Source organism: Scylla paramamosain, chromosome 3 (genome assembly GCF_035594125.1).
Source record: "Scylla paramamosain isolate STU-SP2022 chromosome 3, ASM3559412v1, whole genome shotgun sequence".
NCBI lineage: Eukaryota > Metazoa > Arthropoda > Malacostraca > Decapoda > Portunidae > Scylla > Scylla paramamosain.
The window spans coordinates 23,549,174-23,569,608 of NC_087153.1; the positions used below are offsets into that span (position 1 = coordinate 23,549,174).

Sequence of the window (20,435 nt, forward strand, 5' to 3'; positions counted from 1 at the left end):
AAATAAAATTACCAATTACCAAAGTCTTTGCAAGAAAAAGAAAAAAAATATAACATATATGAGTATAGTTCATGTCCTGAAAAAAATAAAATAAAATAAAAATAAATAAACATATTTATAGAAATGCCCAGCAGCAGGTCACCACAAAACACTAATCTTACTTTTGTACTTCAAGTAACACAAAAGCATTGTAGGCATCATAGTGAAAAAAATACTTTGGTATTATATTGCACTAACATTAACATGCTGCTCTAGGTAAATGATAGAATTGTTACAACTTTTAGCTACAGAAAAGAAATATAACTTAATATAACTTAATTTCATAACTTAGTCTTATAACTTAATGAAAGGTAAACATTAGAATCCTATAAATCATTGCTGGCTGGTGTTGGCATTAATGAAGTGCTCAGCAAGTGTTACCAGCTGCTGCAATGAATGCAGAATGTTCCTCTGCACTTCAACAAATTGTCAGAGTGCCTGGGACATGTTTTGTACAGCCAGCCCCTGTTCCTGCTGCACCATCACCAGCTCATCCATGCTCAGACGAATCTGCTGTTGGGTTTCCTGTGATTGAGAGAGAACTTCCAAGTCTGAGTGGCCACCTGCAATACAGTTTAGAAGCAAACATAACTTTACACCACAAGTTACAAATTAAGTGGTATTTTAAGTTATATGTCATGCTATCTTCCTGTGTCCTTTTACCTCATTTGCTACTTGGACCTTTCTGTTATACTATACCTAGGGTGGTGGTATGATGCACTTATAGAATCAACAATTTAAATGCCTGAAAGATGTATTCCTCAAAAAAAAAAAAAAAGGTCAAAGTAGCAAGAACAACAGATTTACTGGCAGGAGTTGTATAACCAGTGTTCATTGCACTGGAGGACACAACTGAATACATGTTAACATGTTATTCACCATTGCATGTAGTCATCTGTAACATGGATAATTTGAACAAAGATGTTCTCATCCAGTGCAGATGACACAGCATTGTCAAATCCAGATGCCCCTGCAGACCTAGCAACACCACTGGTGGAAGGCTGTGGTCCTTCTAGAGGCCCTGACACTTCTGGAAAAAAAAAAATGCTGTCATTACTGCAGGTAGAAAATAAGCTGGTATTCTTTGAGTGATGTTTTCATTGACTAATTTTTCTTTTAATTAGCAGTCAACCTAGTCATGTCTGTGTCTATCACATGGTTTTGCTGAGTTGGTGTGCAAGTGTGCAGATATCTACATTCAGGAAAATGAGTATTGGACATGATGCTGCTAGCCCCATGGAAGATGATGCTGTAACACAATTATTGTTACATTACAGTACTGCACTTACAAACAGCATTAATTTACAAAATGTAATATGACCTTTGGTAGTTTACTCACGCAGTGTGGCGCCATCACTTTCAGGTTATGGCAATCCTGCAAATTCTGTATGAGACAACATCCACAGCTTGACAACTCCACAGCAGTGTATGTTGTCTCATCTGGAGGTCCCCCACCTGCATGGATATGAATGTTGCAATTATCAGCCACTTAGAAGTTCACATGTAAAGCCAAATAAACTTGGTGTAAATCATGTATGTATTAGAGCACAATGATGTTATTTAGCACTGCAGTGGTCACTGTCTCGGACCTGACTGCCAGAGGTACTGTACATACTCCTATTTATAATCCATTGCTGGAACCATAAGCCATGATTTCACTTAATTGCAGCAGGACATCACACCATTTTTTGGAAATATCACAGTAATAACAATCATATAGCTCTCTATCTATCCTGCACCATGCTCGGTCTGTAACTATGCTAACAAAAATGTGATAAGAATAACTGATTAACTCACCAGTACCTGCAGTGTGATGCTGTTCTGCAGCAGCCTTGCTCTTGACATGGGTCGGAGGTCCTTAAATTTCCTCTGGACCTCAGGATAGGCAGTTGCCATGAGGGGAAGACGGCTGAGTCTGGGCAGGTTGAGAGATGTGATGCTCAGCACGGCAGAGAGTGGGTAGCGAAGTGCAGTGCGGTAGGAGTAGAAACACTGCCAAAGGAGCAGGAAGTGGTCCATGGTCTCAGAGGAACAGCCCCACAGGCAGAAGGGGTCGCTTTATCAAAGTTTGTAAACAATGTCGCTTGACTCCCTTTTGTGGTGCGAGTTTTGCTGTCCACCGCACCCCAATTCTACACCTCCTCCACCAAGGTAAAGGTCTCGGTGTCAGTGAATCATTGTCTCCTTGTTTTCTTAGGAGGTTCAATAGCCATGACGAAAGCATTGTGAGGACAGCTGAGTGTGGTGAGTGGTGGCATTGGGTATGTGACGCTTTATCAAAGTTTGTAAACAATGCCATATGACTTCCTCTGCAATAACACAAAGCCTCAGGGAGTGTGGACTCAGGGGGTGTGGACGCTTGTGCTTTTGATGTGCCAGGGGACGTTCCCCATTGGCACCTCCATCACTGACCCCTCTGGCGGGGGACAGGTAGGATGCTCCTCCCTGGCATAGCCAGAGGAATTACTGGCCTAGAAGTGTAGAGTGTGCACATGCCCGACCCAACACCTGGAGGTAGAGGTGTCAGGGGTAAAGACAGGCCATTGGCCGATCGGATAGAACGTAGGTTAGCAGGGGGACAGGAACTCCTAAGGAGCCGCTGGTTCCCCATTACCCCCCCAGTGGGGCATAACAATATATATATATATATATATATATATATATATATATATATATATATATATATATATATATATATATATATATATATATATATATAAGGTCATGCATAAAGAAAAAAAGTGTTACATCTCTGAACTAGGGGACCGACGGTAACATGATTTTCATCTTGTTCTGGTGTGTGTGTGTGTGTGTGTGTGTAAACACACACACACACACACACACACACACATCAACAGCTTTCTGTGTATCACATAAAAATGTAGTAAATGAGTAGAATTAAAAGTAAACAGTCATAAAAAGAATAATAGCCACTACCTACAAAAAGAAGGCCAAATTGATTCCAAAAGGTGTCTTGATACTCCTCTCTTCAATCATCTAAGGCATAGAAAGGTAAGAAAAAGGAGAATGTTTCAGAGTTATTATGAAAGTAAATTCTTGCATCATTAAGGTTTACAAAATATATTATGAGAATACGTAGAGAGACTAGTGCAGTGAGGCCACGTAACAGAGGTGATGAGAATAGTACAGTAAAATCCCTCTTATCTGGCATCAACGGGACCACCGACATGCCGGATACTTGAATATTGCCGGATACTTGAATAGAAGTGAAATTATGTCCACAATCACCACCCTACACTCACGCATCTTACCATAACAAAGATCAGCTGATCTTAATCAGCAGCTGATCTGATCAGCTGCTTAAGTGTAAGCACAACACGCTTCCTCTTTTCTACAACTTTAGGCGTGATGAAGGCGTCAGGCGATAAACAGTGCACACGCGGGACTGAGTCACTGAGTAAACACAGTGCAGTTGGCTGCGGGTGGCGCAAAGCAGTGCGCTCTGGTGGCGAGGGGAAAAAGTATGCTTTGTGCGGGAATTTTAATCAATTTTATGAGTACACATTGATTTTTTATTGATTTTAAGGCTCGTGGAAAAATGTGCCAGATACTTGAAGCTGCCGGATACTCGAATGCTGGATGAGAGGGATTTTACTGTAGCATTCACTTAAATTTAAAGAACAGTAACAGTTAAAATATGGGTAGAAAACAACAAAAAATGCATCAATGCAGCAAAATCTGAGAAAATGAACAGTCAGTAATGGAGGGGAGATAACAAGAAAACTTGTCGGAATCTAGTTATTAACACATGAGATATGTATACCGTAAGGTATACATATCTGTATATGTATACCGAAAGGTAAGGCTTCTGTAAGAGTTTGCATCCAGGTGAGGGAAAATTCATGGATACTGCACAGAGCATTCAGCTCTGGTGCAGATGTAGGATGCAGATTTTTTTTTGTAAATACAGTTTAAGAAGATTTAATATGATTGATGGGAATAGTTGAGTGTTACGGAAGGAGAGATTTCTATGTTACACCAAAATTCTAAGAGGACGACCAAGATTCATATAAGAAAGCCTTATGATTGCTGGTGGTTCGCCCTTGGCAGAAAAAAAACCTTACTTGTGTAGTTCCTTATTCACTTCCTGTTACTACATTTTGATAATGTTCCACACTCACCTAAAGATTGTTGTTGCTGTCGGGGAGTGAGGAGATGCAGATTCGTGTAAGAGTTGTTGCTGTTTAGATCGATGGCAAGAAAAGAGGATGAGATGAGCTGGCCAGACAGGTGAGGTGAGGGTTGCAGTGGCGGAAGGAAGCCGATGGGATTATAGGCTGCTATCATTATGCTGATGAGAGCTAGGAAGATTATCTGGAGGGTTATGACACTATTGCCAATAACTATAATAAAAATAATTGAGAATATTGGTCATCATAAAAAAGTTTAAATATTGTTCAATGTAACCCAAAGACACACCTACATATTGTAACCTCACCTTGCGTCGGGCTGGGAAGGTGTCTGCCAGCGCGGCAATGAAAGGCCTTACCACCACAGCAGCAGCAGTGATCACGGCTGACACCACACCCTGCACGCCCAACGGCACACCCATTTGTCGCGCTACCACCATCACGAAGGGCGGCGCCGAGGCCATGACTGCAGAGAGGAGAGGAGGGGGAGAGGTGGGGGAAACATTGAGATGAATATGAAAAAAAAATAAACTACGTAAGATGATTGCATGAAAAAAAAAGTTCGGTATCGCAAGTGACATATGGATGGACTGATAAGTCATAAGTAAAAAAAATAAATAAATAAATAAATAAAATAATAACTAATAAAAGGCACATCAAAGTATGTAATTAAAAAGTAAATTACTCACCATTGTAAATGTACATAAGTGTTTATGAGGATATTCTAATGTGTAAGAAAGTTAAATCTCTCGAGAACCAGTTGAACACCTAACTGTTGCTACAGAAAAGTCACTCCTAGGGACAATGCATTCATATGGATAGAAATAGAAATAGAAATACAATTTTGAAGGAGGGAAATAGATAACAGTGGGTGAGGTCAAGTAGCTTTAGGGGGTGGGGAGACGTGTGTGTTTATTTCTATTATTATTATTATTATTATCATTATCTTATTTAATAATAAAAATGACATCAATTACATAAATAACTCGTGTAAATGCCTTTAACATTATCATTATTGTCGTTCTTATTGTTACTTTGTTATCGAGAGAGAGAGAGAGAGAGAGAGAGAGAGAGAGAGAGAGAGAGAGAGAGAGAGAGAGAGAGAGAGTTCCGGGGCTGAAAACCCAACTGAACTAATGAAGTAACACTACACTGTTAATGTATCCGGAGCTGCAACTCAGAGTCAGGGAAAGACCTCACGCATTTTCCCTTAGGTGATGGAGGCGGAAGACTGAGAGGGTGGCGGAGAGGGAGATGCCAAGTGGGGGAGGAGGAGGAGGAGGAGGAGGAGGAGGAGGAGGAGGAGGCGGGTGGAGAACGAGGAAGAGGAAGAGAAGGGTGAGAACAACAACAGAAACAACAACAACTACTAATACTAGTACTACTACTACTACTACAATTACTATGATTTCTGCTGCTGCTGCTTCTGCTGCTGCTGCTCCTCCTCCTCCTCCTACTACTACTACTGCTACTACTACTACTACTACTACTACAACTACAATTATTGATAATAATTATAATGACAAGGGCAATGATATGAACACACACACACACACACACACACACACACACACACACACATAATACAGCTTGTAGGACAAATGTGTGGGACAAGGCTTAGACTTAGAGGCTTAAGTCCCATCTCTCTCTTGGGATGTCTCGATCGTCTGTTTTTCCCTATCCTCTGTTTTACCATGAGAGGATGAAAGAGACAGGCAGGGAGGAAAGGAGGAGAGATAAGGGAGGAAAGCAAGGATAGAGAACAAAATGTGGGAATTTTGTGAGACTACTTATGTGTCAACAGTGACTAAATAATTACCGGACAGAAATGTGGGGAGAGAGAGAGAGAGAGAGAGAGAGAGAGAGAGAGAGAGAGAGAGAGAGAGAGAGAGAGAGAGAGAGAGAACTATACTATACTGACCCGAGGGGTCAGGTGAAGTGAGGCGCACACACACACACACACACACACACTCTCTCTCTCTCTCTCTCTCTCTCTCTCTCTCTCTCTCTCTTTGTGTGTGTGTGTGTGTGTGTGTGTGGTATCGGAACGTCTTACTGACCACACCTGACCTAAACGCAAGATGGATTTTGACCATAGCGACTGAAGATATACAGTGTCCCTTGTCTGAGCTTCTTTTTCTTTTACAAACACGATACTGTATTGTGGTAACTATGATCTGACCGTTTTGAATTGAGCGTTCAGGCATTGTCCTTTCCAGGGATTCCCGACCTGCGGCCCTGCCAAACCTTGTACTGGACCAATAATCGGATTAGAGCCTATATCACTAATAACCTCGTCCCCCCCCCCCACACACACGCACACAAATATGACTTTACAATTTATATACAAGTCACAACACAAACCAGTAATACATTGATATTGTGGGTGATACAATGGAAATTTCCATAACTTCATCTATTTAATAATTGGTGAACTCTGAAAATATCTTCCTATTTCTGTAATTCCCCCCTTCCTTCAATTATCAAGATATCTCAGAAAATGAATTGGCCTTTCTCTTGGTTCTTCAGTCCATCCCTGGTTGTTTTTGGGAATGGCATTATATTGCCATTGGACGTTTTCATTGATACATAGTCTTTACTTATTAATTTTATCTACTCTTTTTGCATCTTTATGTCCTTGATTGGATTTCTTGAAGCGTACATAAACAAACAATAAATAGATAAATTAATTAAATGATTAATTAATTAATCAATTTACTATCCTTCAAGGTTGTAAGATGGGAAAACAGAAGATAAGAGAAATGAAATAGTGCAAAAATGAAAGTCTGATCTTTCGTCAATGTATCTCATAAATGTAATATCAATGTATCTCATACATGTAATATGAAGTAAATAAAACTATAAAAAAAAATAATAATCTGATAATAGCATACTCGCGGAAACAAAATACAAGCCCAACCATAAAATATTTTCTTTACCTATTCACTTATTTTCAGACGTTATGCATGTTACATTTCTTCTACTTCTTTATTAACATAATGGTGTAACCAACTCACATCCCCAGTAGAGGAAGAAGTGGATCTTGATGGGGAAGAGCTTTCTGTTGATTCCCATGCTGGCCCCAAGGGTGTCTGTAACGAAAGAAAAGGAACAGTTTCCTTATTTGAATAATTTACAAGTATGCCAAAAGCCAAAGTACATAGACTACAACTTTAACATACTTTATGCAAAGCAATTTATCATCATATATAACATTTTCTCTCTCTCTCTCTCTCTCTCTCTCTCTCTCTCTCTCTCTCTCTCTCTCTCTCTCTCTCTCTCTCTCTCTCTCTCTCTCTCTCTCTCTCTCTCATATCATTATCATGACGTGATTATCTGTGTGTGTGATTATCTGAAGAGTTTTGGTGAAGAAAATGTTTAGTGCCTGATCAGCACGGTAATTTCTACCTCACGTGGATTAAATTCTTTCTTCTTCCCCTCCTTCTCGAGATGTGGGTGAGGAGCGGGAGAGGAGGAAGAGAAGAAAAGGACGCTGAAAAATAGAGAAGGACGATATGAAAAGGTATGGTTTATGGAGCGTTTGCGATGATTACCTATACTGCTCTCATCCTTAATTCTTCTCTTCCACTTAGTGTACATCACATTCATTACCACTCCACTTATTAACACATCAGCTATTCTCCTACTCCCTTAGCTGCGTCCATTGTTTTATAATTTACGAATGAATTTTATGAGTTTTATATGTTTTCTATGTTTAATTTTTGTTTTCTCGGTATTGGACCAACATCTTGTGATCCTTCTGTCAATAAACCTATCTATCTAGGGTCCATGCTTTGAAACATCCCATTCCCTAAAGAGCCTTGTCATGTAGAAAAATGCAGAACATATACATAAACAATATGAGTGGAAGCGTTACGATTTCCTTGATACACTAATCTTATCTGTCTGCTTATCTTCTCAACCCTCCTAATCCCATTATCGGTGAAAAGGTCCATCATAGACAGCAGATGGGGAGCTGGTTAGTTCTGGGGAGGAGATTAATAAAATTCTGAACGAGTTTTTTTTTTTAACTGTCTTCACTCAGGAAAACATGCAGGAAATGCCGAACAGTGAGCAGATGCTTAGAGCAGAAGAGAATGAGAAGCTGACAGATATTATCTTAACTGAGGTGACAGTGGAACAGAAGAAAAAGTTCAAGACACACCAGGACCAGATGAATTATGTCCTAATGTATTTAAGGAATGCAAAGAGGTTATCAATGAACCGTTAGTTTATGTCTTGAGGAAATCACTTGAGTCAGGTGAGGTGCCGGTAATGTGGAGGCAGGCGAATGTAGTAGCCTACCCATCTTTAAGAAAGGAGATAAAACTTTAACGTCTAATTTAGACCTGTCAGCTTAACTTCTGTTGTAGGTAAAATAATGGAGTCAGTAATAGCGAAAAACATTAGGGAGCATCTAGATAAACATAACTTGATAAATCAGCCACAGCATGGCTTCACCAAGGGGAGGTCTTGTGTAACGAACTTGCTGAGGTTTTACAGTAAGGTTTACGAGGCGGCAGATAATGGTGATAGTTATGACACCCTATGTCAAGACTTTAGTAAAGCATTTGACAAGGTACCCCATCAGAGGCTCCTGAGAAAGATTAGGGCACATGGGATGGCTGGGAAAGTGTTAGATTGGATAAGGTCGTGGCTAGGCAACAGGCGAGAGTTGTAATAAACGGCTCTGAATCCGAGTGGGGTCAAGTAATTAGTGGGGTGCCACAGGGATCAGTATTAGGGACATTGTTATTTTTAATATATATCATTGACTTGGATAGTGGAATTAGTAGTGATGTTAGTAAATTTGAGGATGACACGAAGATAGGTAGACTAATTAGGTCAGAATCGGATGCTATCGCCTTCCAGGCAGATTTGGATAGGATGAACGAATGGACAGACAGATAGCAAATACAGTTAATTATCAACAAATGCAAAGTACTTAGCGTAGGTAGAAGAAACCTACATAGTAGGTACATAATAAACAATGAAGCGCTGGTAACTTCAGGGTACGAAAAAGATTTAGGAGTTATAGTTAACTCTAAACTCCATCTAAGAAAGCAATGCATAGAGGCCAAAAACAGGGAAAATAGGGTATTAGGATTAATTTTAGGAGTGTTGAAAGTAGAATTCCCGAAGTAATATTAAAATTATATTTGGTGCTGGTCAGACCTCATCTTGATTACGCTGTGCAGTTCTGGTCAACATATTACAGGAAGGATATATTCGTAGGTCTATTAGAATTAGTACAAAGGAGAATGACCAGAAGGATACAGGGGGATGAGGAGTATTCCTTACGAGGCGAGACTGAAGCTGTTACATTTACATTCTTTAGAGACGTAGGTTGAGAGGAGACCTGAAAGAAGTCTTCATGTGGTACAAGAGTTATAACAAGGGGGACGTAAGCAAAATTCTTAGGATTAGTAACCAGGATAGAACAAGAAATAACGGATTCAAGCTTGAAAAATTTAGGTTTCAGAGAGAGATAGGAAGGAATTGGTTCTCAAACAGAGTGGTAGATGAATGGAACGGACTCAGTAATCAAGTTGTTAGTGGTGAGTCATTAGAGAGCTTTAAGAGAAGATTAGACAGATTTATGAATGGGAATGATATGTGGAAATAGGTAGGTATACTTCATACAGGGATTGCCACGTGTAGGCCTGATGGTTTCTTGCAGCTTCCCTTATTTCTTATGTTCTTAAAAGTCAAAAGTCAAGTAACTCGCAGCACTCACTATCATCACGATGGATTCCCCTGCTATTATTTCTCTGATATGCTGACACTCCAACAACTATCAAGTTTTGTAAGGAGACTGTCGGCAGATCAGAGTTAAATATTGAGGGAAATGCAAATTACAGTGAAAGTGAATGCAAAACGTTACTTAACTTCTGGCCATTGTGTACCTCCCCCAACAACATGCTTCGCTATCACCAAAATGCTGTGTAAGGATGATGCGCTCCTTTTTACTCATGTTCCTTACAGTCGTGATTATTTCAAGGTCACCCTAACCTGTTATGGACTTGATTACGTTTTATCTTACAAATTTGTTGTTCGTCGCACCTCTCTCTCTCTCTCTCTCTCTCTCTCTCTCTCTCTCTCTCTCTCTCTCTCTCTCTCTCTCTCTCTCTCTTATTCATTATTTTATTCACTTCTTAATTTGCTCGTTGTTCGCCTTGTCGTTCATTTACTTATAATTATTTCACAATGAAATTTTCGCAAAACACACACACACACACATACACACACACACACGCACACACACACACTAGAAATCAATATTTACAAGACAGGGTTAACGGAGAGAGAGAGAGAGAGAGAGAGAGAGAGAGAGAGAGAGAGAGAGAGAGAGAGAGAGAGAGAGAGAGAGAGAGAGAGAGAGAGAGAGAGAGAGAGAGAGAAAGCAAAATAATAATCTCACTCTCTTCTTGTCCCCTGTGCCACTCTCCTAACTCCAATAACCTGTAACACTACTGCCTGCATTTTCCTGCTGTGGGATATTTGCTCCCACGCGGGCAGCCTCTCCTAGACGTGTGCCATTACCTGCTGCAGGACGACCACCTGGACTCCGTCATAACCCGCCACCCACAGTTTGGCGGATGTTAGCTCTCCATGATTTTTCGCTCGCTATTTGTCCCCTTATATATTTATATTCGTACACCTTGCCTTTTGAAGTTCAAATATCACCATTTCTATGTTGCATTACTTACTTTCAACTTGTAAACGCTCAGCTTCACTTTATTGTTAATTAATTTATGTTTGCTGTCACTGCCTCTGATACTTATGTTCTGTAATTCTGCCTCATCATAACCTGCTTGTCTTCATTATATAATTATTTGAATTATCAATTTATATTGTCATGAGTATTTGTAAGGTGTATTTCTGTAGATTGGCGCGTTTCCATGCGCAATAAATTAATCAAACAACACAGCTCTCTCTCTCTCTCTCTCTCTCTCTCTCTCTCTCTCTCTCTCTCTCTCTCTCTTATACTACAGCTTCTCCAGGGAAAAGTTGGACTGCCGCTGCCGCAACCAGGCGGTGTTGCCAGGTGGGGGAGTGCCAGTTTATCTGAGTCTGCCTGTCACGTAGTTTCTCTCCCAAATGCGTCTGTCCCGCTAATCTATAAAGTTTTCCTCTTATACTGCAGCTTCTTCAGGGAAGGAGAGAGAGAGAGAGAGAGAGAGAGAGAGAGAGAGAGAGAGAGAGAGAGAGAGAGAGAGAGAGAGAGAGATTTTAGTTACACATCACAGTGAAGGTGAATCCTAAACCAAGTCACACTCGCCCAACCAACCACCCACACACTGATGCACACACACACACACACACACCAACCTCACAACGCAAAGGAACATAGATGAGTAAATAAACGTTAAATCACATGCTAATCTTCCTTACTTTCCTTATTGCATCATGTGCATCATGTTCATACTCACTTCACAACACATCCTTCTTTCTCCCCCTCCGCCATTATCACTAGTTATGTTGTTCATCTTACAACAATCACATGACACTTCATCGAACCCCATCATAATTTCTCTTTGCAACATAGTCGAATTTGCAGTGCTAGAATCAAAGATCAAAGTGTATTAGATATGTTTGCTGGAAGTACCGCCCGAATGAGAGAAATGTGTTCCATGGTTACTCACGCTGCACAGTATCTTGTCTCCACCACCACTACTAACCGACTGATCTACTCAAGTTGGACTGCCGCAGTGCCGCTGACGCAACCACGCGGCGTTGCTAGGTTGGGGAGTGCCAGTCTGCTGTCTGGTCTGTCCCGCTAATCTATAAAGTTTTCCGCATCTAAACCTTGACAATCTGCATAAGATCTCTCATTCTGCATTCTCAACTTATTGCGGTTATTCTCCAAAACAGATTAAACGATTTATTTATCAGAATCTGAATTCAACCCGGATACCTACACGTGACCCCATTAACAACAACAACAACAACAACAGCAACAGCAACAACAACAGTAATAATAATAATAATAATAATAATAATAATAAATAACAACAACAACAACAAACATTGAGAAACAAATTAATATATATATATATATATATATATATATATATATATATATATATATATATATATATATATATATATATATATATATATATATATATATATATATATATATATATATATATATATATATATATATATATATATATATATATATATATATATATATATATTTATTTATTTATTTATTTATTTATTTATTTTATTATTCTTTTTTTTATCGTATCAAATTTTACACCTGATTCTAGATACATTTAATCCCCTGAAGAAAAATATGAACTTCATTTCTTTCTAACAGAGATAATGCATTTATCAATAAATATACCTCTGATGAGCATGCCATAGCGTGTGTTTTTCGTGTAAAGCCATTAGCAACGCTGTATACAGGATTTTTGCCGTCTTGGTGACGTCTCTTTCCATTGAGTCAGTCTGCAGACTGCAGCTGACTCTTGTGCTTAAAGATTAGTTGAACGTTCATTTCCCTTCCCACAACAAATAAGAATAAAAAGAGGGTGGCTCTTCCTCCAGATAACTGTTATTATTATTAATATTATTATTATTTTTTTTTATTATTATTATTTTTATTTTATTTATTTTATTTATTTATTTTATTTTTTTTTTTTTGCAAATCGAGCAATGTGAACTGATTTTTAAGATAGTCAACTTTGGGGCACAATCTTGAACTAGATACCATTTACTTTGAGATGATGCTTATGCATTGAAACAATTTGTAATGATTCCAATGTCAGCTCCAAGGAATGCCCATGAGAGAGTACATAACACTAGCCTTTCTCAAATAAAAGTAGTTGAATGAGCATTTGGTGTATTAAAAGATTTGGTTATTTTGGTATAAAATTTAGAACATATTTAGACATCACTAAAGCTATCATTGTTGCATGTGTAGTGATGCATAACATAGGTGCTGGGAATAGATTGATTTTGCCTCATGATGGGGAAGATTTCATTCAGAATGATGTTCCTAACAGAATGGATGTATAAGTGCTTGAAAATGAACAAGGGAGACAGAAATAGTGACAAATAATTAGGAATTCTAAATGTGCCTCCATGGAATACATTGTAGAGGTGAATTTTGCCTCACTAGGAAATAATTTGTAAAAGGTAAGTGCCTTTATGACTAGAAGGAAATAGTATTGATTTTTTGCATTGTTTTATTTCTTCTTACTGACTGTGACACACATAGATATTGATGTGTATTATACACTTTTGTATTGTTAAGGCTGGTGTGGGTGTGGACAGGCTAAGGTGGCTGTAGAGAATAAAATTTAGGATTGAATGGAAGGAATGAAAGTCATATGGGAGATGCAAGGAAAGCTGAATACAAGCAAAAAGAGTTGTGTGTGATGCTAAAGGAGAGATGAAAGATGGGGGAGAGTTATCAAAGAATGTTCAAGAGAATAAGAAAATATTTTGGAAAAAAACAAAGAAAATAAGAAAAGCACCATTTGGTAGTGAGGAACAGGTGAAAACAGATGGGATGAAGGGTTTTTTAAGAAACTGGTGAGTATGAAGCAGGAAAGAGACCCTGAGATTCGGTTATTTGAGAGAGATATTAATGTACTAAGGAAGTCAAATGAGACATGTATAATGAAGGTGGACATGTGAGCAGCAGTAAGGGAGATGAAAAGTGGAAAAGCACAAGGTATGGATGGATGTGCAGTTGAGTGTTTGAAGGTAGGTGTGGTCAGTGTCATAGAATGGTTAGTGCACACCACTCTAGGCCCCTGGAACTGGATGGAGAAGAGAAAGCACTCCTGCCCTCACTTTGTGATCATCAGTCAGACAGTTTGGTCCAAGCAAAGCAAGTACTCTCTCCTACACACCTAATTGCCCCACATCTTTGAAAGCTGTGGAAAAAAAAAAAAAAAAATAGGAATGATTAACATTAAAAATTCTGTTAGGTTCTTCAGTACTTCATATGTTAACATACTAGTGTCACTGTGGTATGGGGTGGGGCAAGGTGCTGCTGTTTGATTAGGTTTAATTTTGGTTAAGTTTAAAATTCTTTCATCGATTAGATAAAAAAATAAAAAAAAAGGAGGGGTAGCTGCCACCAGCCATGGGTCTCTGCCCTATATTTTTAACTTTGTGTGGTATGGTAGTGTTTTATTAATTAGCCAGAGGTCTATAAGACACTGGAAAATCCCATGACAACCAGATTAATTTTATTTGATATATCTAAATAACAAACAAAGGTTTCATATTATTTTTCTCTCTAAATAAACAATAATACCTCTAGTAGTTAGCTATGTTACCTTGGAGTTGTAGAACCCCTAAACTGGGAAAATTGACAATGTTTCTTAATTAGTTCTTGAGAAAAATTTTAAATTAATAAGTTATGACAATTAACCTGAATGTGCCCAGGGTCAACTTAATTTTCAATAAACATATCCTAGTTGTGTAGGTGCTACATCCAAATGTGTGTTTATCACTGGTGTAATTTCTAATATATATCAAAAGACATTTTCCTCTTTATATATGTTTTTTTTTTTTTTTCGTAACACCAATAAACTAACTGGCAAAGGGAATTTACATCTTATCTGTTAACAAGCCCTCTGGTCAGTCTCTCAAGTAATTATTTCATATGCACAAATGGTTATTTTTGTATAGACAAATTTGGTAAACAATATGAAATCCTTGGACAAAAAAGACATGCACACCTGTTGACAAACCCTCTGGTCAGTCTCTGGCCCTTGGAAAGTAAAAGGAAAGACAATATAGGACAAGGGGGAGCTTGGAAGTGGGGATGGGATGAAGAATAGGCGGGTGAGGAAGGGAATTCTAGTGGGAGAAAAGTCATTGGAACTTGATCCAGGTGCTGATTGATGTTTAAGTGTGTGTGTGTGTGAGAGGCTAAGTGCTTGCTCCAAGTTCTGCAAGGGAGGGAAGGTCAAGTTTAGCCAAGCCCCGCCCCTGCTGCGCCAGGCCAGTTCTTGCGTTGCCAGGCATAGCAACCACACTGAGGCCAGGGGCAGGGTTGCCAGATTTACTCAGGGACTTAATACCAAATACTTCAATTTTTATCTTCAGATTCACTTTTTCAATACCAAACTAATGATAAAACATGTTTTCGTAATTTTTTTAGTTGAAATAAAGTATATACTTGTTTGGTTAGTCAAGAAGAGTATCCAAGCCACCGTCTGTTTCCTCGGCAGCTATATACATGTTGGTTGATGTAACTCAAATTTCTCAAGCATTCTGTCACTTATATTCAGATCTTTGCAGCACTTCCCAGTCATTAACAGCGTGGTCCGTATTCTGAGTATTGATTCAAGCATGGGCAATTTCATTGTTTCGTACTTTAGTTTTTATTGCATTTGCATGTGAGAAAACTCTTTCAACAAACGCACTGCTCACTGGGGTTGTTAGGCATGATAATGCATATGATGCCAGTTCCTCATATGGTTTAGAATCATTGCTTGAGTAATTCTTTATTTTCGACCAGAATACAACTGCATCATCAGGTATCTTGCCACCAAAAAAGTCTTCCTCTAACCATGGGTGGTACAGAATTCTTTTGTACTGATTTTCACATTCTCCGCCGTTTCGCCTTGTAGGTGGAGAAACGGTAGGTCCTTGTAAGACGGCCTATTCAGGTGTGTAAGCACTATGCTGGGGGACAAATTTTTGAGTCCATCATAGATGTCCCGACTTTGTGGTAACAGCAAAGTCACCTGTTCAATAAGTTCAAACAGCATTTCTTGACAGCGATTTTGCAAGTTCTTTACTTTCATTTGATCTTTACCTAGCAGAAGCTGGCACTCTGATAAGAACTTTGCTCCAAAACCAATCTTTTCCAAAGGTAGAGGCATGTCGTTCTCATCGTACACTCGACGAGTCAAAGAAGTGAAGTGAATATCCAACTCATGAAACAATGTGGAGGGCTTGACGTTTGTTGATTGAAACAGTGCATTAAGTCTTTCGAACTCAGTCACTATGGGAGATGCAAACACAAAATACAGGTAGTTCTGGTCATCGTTAAACATGTCCCACAACAGCCTTGCTTTGTAGCGAACATCTTGGGTACTTTCGATCTTGGCAATGTTGAAATATCCTTTAAGCTCTTCCCAGTTTACTAATATGTTGTAAATTACTTTGCCACGCACAAGCCATCGAGTTTCTGACATTTTAATAAATGGACTGACCGCTCTTCATTTATATTCATAGTTTCAAAGAGCATTCTATAGGTTTCCCTTCTCAGAGCACTTTTCTTGAAACACTTCGGTACCTATTTCAACATGAATCCTAAGTTTGAGGGTAGTTTTTCGAAGCCTTTTTGCACACATAATGCCAAACTGTGGCATGTACATGGCATTTTACACAACTAGTTGACTCAGTTTTTAATCTTGACCATAAAGAGATCTTATTGCCAGTCATGTTGCTTGCTCCGTCACTCGAAAAACCAATGCATTTCTTGATATCAATCTTCTTCTCTAGAAGTTTTTTTTTTCACAGCCTCGAACAATGCTTCACCTGTTGTTTCAATAACTTTTGCAAGTCCCAAAAAATATGTTCCTATTTCAGCATTTTCCTCATCATAGAATCTTATGCAAATGCATAAACTTTTGTCACTTGCAACGTCTGTAGACTCATCAACAAGCAGGCAGAAATATTTAGCTGTTTCAATCTTTGATAACAAGTCCTCCTCAAGAGCAGGAGAAATTACTTGGGTAATTAGTTTGGAACATTTTGTACGATGTAGTTTTTAAGTTCTCAAGAGTGCTTCCAACCCCGTTGCGCTTTACAATCTCACTTAAGTGGTCTACAGCAATAATTGGGCAGTGACAAGTAATTCCCACTGCAAGCTGCAGTTCAGCTCTTCTCAGTTTATCGGGATCTGATGATGTTTTCTTAAAGCTCTGAAACATGGACGTACTGGCAAAGCTAATTGAGGAGGCACGCTGTGTAGGTTCCTTGGACTCTGCGTGATTTTTAAGTGTTCCTTTTCTTGGCTGCAAACCTTTGTGGCTCAATTTGCAATATGCCTGCTGAGTGCCATCTTTTGCTTTTGTTACCCATAGAAAAATTCTTTTTCCCACTCGGCGTGGTAAGTGCGACCAGATTCATAGGAACCTTTCCACTTCGACATGCTGACAGCTCCCCAGTTCACAGCCAAGAGCCAACTGGCAGTGGCCGCTGGCCGTACTCCGCCGGCCGGACTCCGGACTCCGGCCCCGGCCGCCGAAGCCCGGAGGGTCGCTGCTGGACTTGTATGAGACGCGTAGGCTACACGTCTCGAAACAGAAGCGTGAGAACCGGACGTCGGCGCGGCCGTAACTAATGACTATTTATTTGTAGCCTTATAATGCTAATCCTGGCGTCTCGGGTCTGCAGGGTGACGATGAAAACAAAATGATGATGCACAGGTAAAAATTCACCCTGAACTCCGACTTAGATTATGAAAGACATTGATTAAACTTTTAATTACTAGCTGTTTACTGGGGTGGTTGAACTGTGTGTGTGTGTGTGTGTGTGTGTGTGTCCCTATTTTATATATATATATATATATATATATATATATATATATATATATATATATATATATATATATATATATATATATATATATATATATATATATATATATATATATATATATATATATATATATATATATATATATATATATATATTTTTTTTTTTTTTTTTTCAATACCAAATTTCTTTCGTTTCAATACCAAATCTAAGTCCAATACCAGTCACGGTGCTTTAATACCAAATGGATTTTTCAATACAAAATTTACCCTAATTTGGTATTGAAAAAATACCAAATGGCAACCCTGGCCAGGGGCCGCATTCTCGAAGACATTCATAGCAATGCCTTCTTAGGGCCCTAAGAACATCTTAGCTACACTGAGCTAAGAAGACCACTTACGAAGCATTCTTAAATGCCTTGTTAGACCTGTGTAACTAAGATGTTCTTAGCTCACTGCTTCACTTCAACCAGTGTGCGCGAGACAAATCGGTTTGGCGGGAAATATAAACAACTGCCTAGGCCTTGGGTCTGGACAACTCAAACACACAACTTCAAAACATGGAGCAACCAAAAGCCAAATGCACTAGGAAACCCGACTTTTCTACTGCTGAAATGTTTGCATTAGTGGATGGGGTGAAAAAGAAGAGCATTATAACCGGGAAGCTGAGTGAGTTGCTTAGCAGTGCCATGAAGAAAGAAGCATGGACTTGTATTATTGCAGCAATGTGTGCACGTGGAGGTTTCCAGGGAGGTAGAAGAAATAAGAAAAAAAAAAAAACACGCTGATCTGCAGTCATGGGTCAGAGTAAAGGCAGCCAAAAACTAGAGAGAACTCTTGAAAACGGGTGAGATATTTCCACTGCTAACCACATTGATGTCTGTGGGTTGGCTTAGGCTTGTATATGGGAGGTAAATGTGGATTTTGATTATTGGGTAGGTAAAATGCCTGTATGACTTAAATATGATAGGGATTGGATTAGGCTTGAATAAGGTAGGTAAAATGTGTGAGGGTTGAATAAAGCTTAAATATAAGAGATAAATGTCTGGGTTAGACTAGCCTTTAATAGGGTGGCTAAAATGTTTGTGGGTTGGATTAGACTTGATTTGGTTTGGTAAGGTTATGATGGTTGATGTTTGATACTGTGTCATATATATATATATATATATATATATATATATATATATATATATATATATATATATATATATATATATATATATATATATATATATATATATATATATATATATATATATATATATATATATATATATATATATATATATATATATATATATATATATATATATATATATATATATATATATATATATATATATATATATATATATATATATATATATATATATATATATATATATATATATATATATATATATATATATATATATATATATATATATATATATATATTCTTTTTTTTTTTTTTTTTTTTATGTAGGAAGGATACTGGCCAAGGGCAACAAAAATCTAATAAAACAAATGCCCACTGAAATGCCAGTCCCATAAAAGGGTCAAAACAGTGGTCAAAAATTGGTGGATAAGTGTCTTGAAACCTCCCTCTTGAAGGAATTCAAGTCATAGGAAGGTGGAAATACAGAAGCAGGCAGGGAGTTCCAGAGTTTACCAGAGAAAGGGATGAATGATTGAGAATACTGGTTAACTCTTGCGTTAGAGAGGTGGACAGAATAGGGGTGAGAGAAAGAAGAAAGTCTTGTGCAGCGAGGCCGCGGAAGGAGGGGAGGCATGCAGTTAGCAAGATCATAAGAGCAGTTGGCATGAAAATAGCGGTAGAAGACAGCTAGATATGCAACATTGCGGCGGTGAGAGAGGGGCTGAAGACAGTCAGTTAGAGGAGAGGAGTTGATGAGACGAAAAGCTTTTGATTCCACCCTGTCTAGAAGAGCAGTATGAGTGGAACCCCCCCAGACATGTGAAGCATACTCCATACATGGACGGATAAGGCCCTTGTACAGAGTTAGCAGCTGGGGGGGGTGAGAAAAACTGGCGGAGACGTCTCAGAACACCTAACTTCATAGAAGCTGTTTTAGCTAGAGATGAGATGTGAAGTTTCCAGTTCAGATTATAAGTAAAGGACAGACTGAGGATGTTCAGTGTAGAAGAGGGGGACAGTTGAGTGTCATTGAAGAAGAGGGGATAGTTGTCTGGAAGATTGTGTCGAGTTGATAGATGTAGGAATTGAGTTTTTGAGGCATTAAACAATACCAAGTTTGCTCTGCCCCAATCAGAAATTTTAGAAAGATCAGAAGTCAGGCGTTCTGTGGCTTCCCTGCGTGATATGTTTACCTCCTGAAGGGTTGGACGTCTATGAAAAGACGTGGAAAAGTGAAGGATGTTATCATCAGCATAGGAGTGGATAGGACAAGAAGTTTGGTTTAGAAGATCATTAATGAATAATAAGAAGAGAGTGGGTGACAAGACAGAACCCTGAGGAACACCACTGTTAATAGATTTAGGAGAAGAACAGTGACCGTCTACCACAGCAGCAATAGAACGGTCAGAAAGGAAACTTGAGATGAAGTTACAGAGAGAAGGATAGAAACCGTAGGAGGGTAGTTTTGAAATCAAAGCTTTGTGCCAGACTCTATCAAAGGCTTTTGATATGTCCAAGGCAACAGCAAAAGTTTCTCCAAAGTCTCTAAAAGAGGATGACCAAGACTCAGTAAGGAAAGCCAGA

General features: G+C 38.7%; 2 protein-coding genes and 1 long non-coding RNA gene across 6 annotated transcripts in view; all 3 read right to left on the reverse strand.

The window, feature by feature from the left end:
- LOC135093042 (vacuolar protein sorting-associated protein 54-like) overlaps positions 1–20,435 on the reverse strand; it is a 351,426-nt gene that overhangs the window by 49,985 nt on the left and 281,006 nt on the right. For all 4 annotated transcript variants that reach the window (XR_010263179.1, XM_063991923.1, XM_063991915.1 and 1 more), the window contains exons 22-23: positions 7,208–7,282; positions 4,499–4,656 (exon numbers count right to left, since the gene is read on the reverse strand). Coding sequence is in view for 3 of the 4 variants with exons in the window: in XM_063991923.1 (XP_063847993.1) it covers positions 4,499–4,656; positions 7,208–7,282 (233 nt within the window). In the remaining variant the exon portion in view is untranslated. The remainder of the gene's footprint in view (positions 1–4,498; positions 4,657–7,207; positions 7,283–20,435) is intronic.
- On the reverse strand, positions 350–2,443 carry LOC135093099 (uncharacterized). The gene is made up of 4 exons (XM_063991995.1): positions 1,837–2,443; positions 1,379–1,494; positions 919–1,069; positions 350–602 (listed from the first exon to the last, which is right to left on the reverse strand). The coding sequence occupies exons 1-2, from the start codon at positions 2,056–2,058 to the stop codon at positions 1,399–1,401; spliced, it is 318 nt and encodes a 105-aa protein (XP_063848065.1). The 5' UTR covers positions 2,059–2,443; the 3' UTR covers positions 350–602; positions 919–1,069; positions 1,379–1,398.
- On the reverse strand, positions 13,373–15,275 carry LOC135093037 (uncharacterized). The gene is made up of 2 exons (XR_010263174.1): positions 14,900–15,275; positions 13,373–14,086 (listed from the first exon to the last, which is right to left on the reverse strand). It is a non-coding gene; the product is annotated as an uncharacterized LOC135093037 (long non-coding RNA).